The sequence below is a fragment of the Austrofundulus limnaeus genome, unplaced genomic scaffold, assembly GCF_001266775.1.
Source record: "Austrofundulus limnaeus strain Quisiro unplaced genomic scaffold, Austrofundulus_limnaeus-1.0 Scaffold1751, whole genome shotgun sequence".
Classification (NCBI taxonomy): Eukaryota; Metazoa; Chordata; class Actinopteri; order Cyprinodontiformes; family Rivulidae; genus Austrofundulus; species Austrofundulus limnaeus.
The window spans coordinates 37,055-41,724 of record NW_013954153.1 but is presented as its reverse complement, the minus strand read 5'-3'; the positions used below and the strand labels follow the sequence as shown (position 1 = coordinate 41,724).

Genomic DNA, 4,670 nt, shown 5'->3' with positions numbered 1-4,670 from the left:
TAGGTGAACATTTCTTAAATGATTTGTTTGTGTACAAACTAATACACTATCAGAGTTTTATATATTTATACTTCTCATTCAACCACAGTTAAATTCACTCTATCTAGGAGGCTCAGTTTATATGGATAGTTTTTATTTTTTACAACAACAAGCTGCAATGAAAACAAGCAGAAATGAAATAAAAGTAACAAATTTATACTTCTAGACTTTTTTAAAAATGTAAGAAATAAAAAAGTACAGATAATTGTGTGAAAATGTAAGAAGTAAAAGTGAAAAGAAGGCTGAAAAATAATTACTCAAGTAAAGTACAGATACCCTATGGAGTAGTAATCCGTGCTCACGGATTTCCAGCGGCTGTTTTTTTTTCTCCCACTGACCCCCCGCGGGTTCCGTACCGTAGTATTTGTACTTAGTTACTGTACAACTCTGAATATATTTTATGTCAGAAATGTACTTTTAATGCTTAAGTACAAAAAAATCTGATACTTTAAGACTTTTACTCAAGTAATATTCTTAGAGRAGACYTTAACTTTTACCAAAGTAATTTTATGATAATWTRCTTGTACTTTTACTCAAGTATCACTTTGAKGTACTTTAAACAACACTGATACTAACAGATCCTGTAACATCTTTAACAGTTTCTGAAATGAGTGAGTTATTTCAACCTGTAACTTCTTGTCTTGTTTTTCTTTGGTTCATTTGTTTCGTGTTTTTTTAGATTTTCTCTTCAGTTGTGTTCACAGTAAACAAGAGAAACTGTTTGTTTGTTCAGACCGTGCACAAGGCGGAACAGAAAAAGGAGGCGTTTGTGTCTGAAGAAAAGGATCTTTTAGAACCTTTCAACAAGGAGACCACGATGCTGAGCTTCTCCTGGGAGATGATAAGAGAGGAGGAGGAGGAGGGAGTCGTCCATGAAGGATGGGAGAAGAACACAGAGAAGGACGTTTGTCCAGAGGACGACTCAGACCTGCTGGTCGTCACCATGACCCAGACCAGCATCTCCGTGGTGAGTGGGCGGGGCTGCAACGACTGCACCTGTCAGGGATGTCACGGGACGGGGTGCACCTTGAAGGACGTCATCGTGGTGTCAGAGTCCAGCACGGTGACGCTCAGTGAGTCTTTCTTCTGTAGCTCTTTGTTCCGTTCAGGACAAATGAAAGTCAGTCTGAGCCTCGCTTCCTTTCAGTTCCCAGAGGAGACGTCAGCTTCAGGCAGGAGAAACTGGCAGAGGCTTTGATCAAACACGTGCCGTCTCATCTGTTCGTGCGAGGCATCTGCTCCAGTGGGTCTCTGTACCCGTCCCCAAACCCAGGTGAGACCTGCAGGTCTGCAGGRACACCTGCTCTGCAGCAGACAGCCAGTTTACTCAAAGTTTTCTTTTTGTTCAGAGAAGATCAACATTTACTACTACAAGTCCAACGACATGGATCACACCTTCAAAGGAATGCCCGTGGTCCTGAACCTGACCGGATCCAACTGCTTCGTTCGGTGCTGCAAGAAYGGGGACAAGGTGTTCCTACAGACGGAGGTGAGTCACAGGAAGAACAGGTGCTCAGTTCTGGACTGGGGCTGCTTCTGAGTGTCCTACACAGTCAATGAAATCCCAGGATTCATTGCGCCGTCAGCAGGACCGGCCCGTGGCGTAGACAGAACAGGCTCAGAGCGCCGCCCGTCATGCTCCCTGATAAAGATCAGGTTAAAGTCTGGCTTTCAGTCTTCATAAAACACTGACTTTATCTTGTTTATTAAAGATTTAGTAAAATGTTCTTCAAATTTTTGGAAAAAGCTGTGTTTTAAGTGGATCTTTTACCCCTGGACTCCCTCCCCCCCAAGAACTGCTTCAGTCCACTGCGGCTGGGTAACATGAACAGGAGTTCCTCATGATGTCAGGTTTCAAATGAGTTATATTCAGTAAAACTTTATTAATCCCAAAGGGAAATTAAATGTTGTAACTCATCCTGTTTTTTTAAAGAGTTGTTATAGATACTGCCGTCTGTGGGCAGGAAGGATCTCCTGTAGCTGTCCGTCTAACAGAAGCTTGACTGAAGACTCTGTTGTAGTGACGTCTGATGAAGAGGATGCTCAGGGTTGTCCATYGTGTGGTTAGAAAGCCTGGCAGGGAGACGCTGGAGTCAGGGACACAAACTGCAGCCGAGTTCCCCTCAGGGCCTGGAGCTCGTCCAACATGTTCCCCAACGATCTCACATTGATCATGATTGATGGAAGAGATGGTTTGAACTTCCTCCTCCTCCTCTCTCTCCTCGTTGCTCCTGCTCTGCATCCACAGCACCTCCTTTTCAACTCATCTGGRATTTGGGGCTTTAGTTGAAGTATTATTTGGACTTTTGAGATGTTAATCAGCTGCTTCCGGTTATAAAAAAAACACCACGTTGCATGGATCCGCATCATGTCCAAAAGCAAAATAGGTGTTAACAAAAAATACTTCCAGCTGTACAGCATCTAATAGCAGAGGAGATAATCATCCAAAAAATCATTTTTTATCCAGAAAAGGAGGAATTAAAAAAGTTTAAAAAGAAAATCTCAGAATTAGAGCTACTCCAACATGCTGTCACCTCGAACTGAAGAATTCATTTTTATGTGTTTGTTTAGCAAATGTTTTAAGTTTTTAATAACAAGACCTTATGAAGTGATACCTCCAGTACAAGACACATGTTCTGACTGAAGGCTTGTGGTATAAAACTAACGGGGCAGTGCGTGGTCACACAAACACACTGTTTATTCAGTCAACACTGACTGTCAGGGGGCGTGGCCTACATGGGCGGCGGCCCCTTTGTTTCCCCTCCTCTCCTGAACCTTCATGTCTGGACTCTGTTCCCACGGTTCAGCAGTTTTTTCGGCCTCAGCAGGAAGTTAATCTGAACCTTCCTGATCACAGTCGTGCCCAGGCCTCGCAGCTAACGTCTTCATTCAGATCGTCGAGAACCAAACAGCTCAGACATAGTGGATAAGCTGCCACGATACTGGCCACCTGAAGACCACCAAGACCCCACCACAGCTACCCACTGTCTGGTTGATCGACTCGACCGATAAAATGAAGAATCTGAGTAAATCTGCATCGTTTAGTTTKAACAAAGCTGATCTAAAAGAGAATCAAGCTGTTGCTTTATTGCTTTTTGCTAACTTCCATTAAACAAAGGAACAGAACTTATCTAATCCCTTCATCTAAACAGCTTTCACACAGGAAGTAGAGCCCAAAACAGGAAGAAGGGTCTATAATTCCTATAATTAAAATATAATAAACCCGATGACACATTAAACAATTAGAAACACTAAATTAAAAATAATACGAAATAATAAAAAGACACTGAAATTAAAAAACTAGCAGAAAAGGAGCAGAGGTGCACGATGATGAGGAGGAAAGAGGAAGAAYGGAGGGAGCAGGAACAGGTGGTCTATGTTCAGATCTGACCGATACGAAGGGGCGAGGTTGTTGACGGCCCCTGATGCTCATCAGGATTATAAACTAAACCCAGAGACCAGGAGCTGCTGTAAGACTGGAGGGATGTGGTGAAACGAGGGGCTTTCTGTGATGATGCCAGCAGACTGAAGCATCAGTGACTCACAGGAGAAACCACCAAACTGTGCTCCAGGGTGGAAGCTTGAGTCAGACTCAGAGGTGTAATCTGCAGCGGGGTTACGGGGGTTATGACCCCCCACCCCCAATTAACATGACATCATTTGCTCTAACACAATAAAAATGAACTGGTTAAGTTTTCAGGTAACTTTGACCTGATTTCAACATTTGAGAGTCATATATGTCCGTTTAAATATAACTGCTGCAAACAACCAACAGGAYATCAGTCTGGTCACATCACGGCTGGATTTGAGGGGAATCGTTCCCAAACTGTAGCACAGCAGGTTAACATGGTGCAAAATTAATAAACATCTGAAAAATGTACGATTTTTGTTACTGTTGTTAAAATGTTACAGTTCTGCTGAACMAAGTCATGATTCTGCAGGTTTGTGGGTCACAGGTCAGGCTCTGGTTCTGGGACARGTCTTCCCTTTGAATTCATTTATAAATAAACCGTTTCTGCTCCGCTGAATAAACATATTTCTGCTGCCAAACTACAAGAATTTATAGTGAGATCTGGAGGGGGCGGAGTCTCATTTACATTTAAAGAGACAGCACCAAAACGAGTTGCTCACCTAAGAACAGGGAGGGGCTTGTGGAGCTACAAGAAGCAGGARCTCAGACCAAACTGTTGCAGTTCCAGGTTGTAAAGATTTAACTGAAACGTGGAGCTCAGAGATTTTAGTCTGGTTCAGCTGAGACTCCTGTCCARCAGCTGCCATCAGGTCCACCTCAGAGCAGAGGGACGTCCGGACGGTTCTCAGGTTCAGGATTTGTTCAAATGAAAACCAAACTGAACCTACAGGGACCCCCATGTCAGAGGACACAGACCTCAGGATTAGTTTCTGTTGGGTCCTCCTGATTGGTCCAGCTGAGCTGCTGTCCTCAGCCTGTGGACACACTGAGCAGTGGACACACTGAGCCTGTGGACACACTGAGCAGTGGACACACTGAGCCTGTGGACACACTGAGCAGTGGACACACTGAGCAGTGGACACACTGAGCCTGTGGACACACTGAGCCTGTGGACACACTGAGCCTGTGGACACACTGAGCCTGTGGACACACTGAGTCT

The 4,670-nt window shown here is 43.9% G+C and overlaps 1 protein-coding gene across 1 annotated transcript in view; it reads left to right on the top strand.

Moving 5' to 3' along the window:
• The window catches only part of LOC106536268 (uncharacterized), an 8,868-nt gene that overhangs the window by 2,343 nt on the left and 1,855 nt on the right, over nt 1-4,670 (top strand). Inside the window, exons 3-5 of the mRNA XM_014033473.1 lie at nt 773-1,112; nt 1,187-1,312; nt 1,389-1,528. Coding sequence (XP_013888927.1) covers nt 773-1,112; nt 1,187-1,312; nt 1,389-1,528 — 606 coding nt within the window. The remainder of the gene's footprint in view (nt 1-772; nt 1,113-1,186; nt 1,313-1,388; nt 1,529-4,670) is intronic.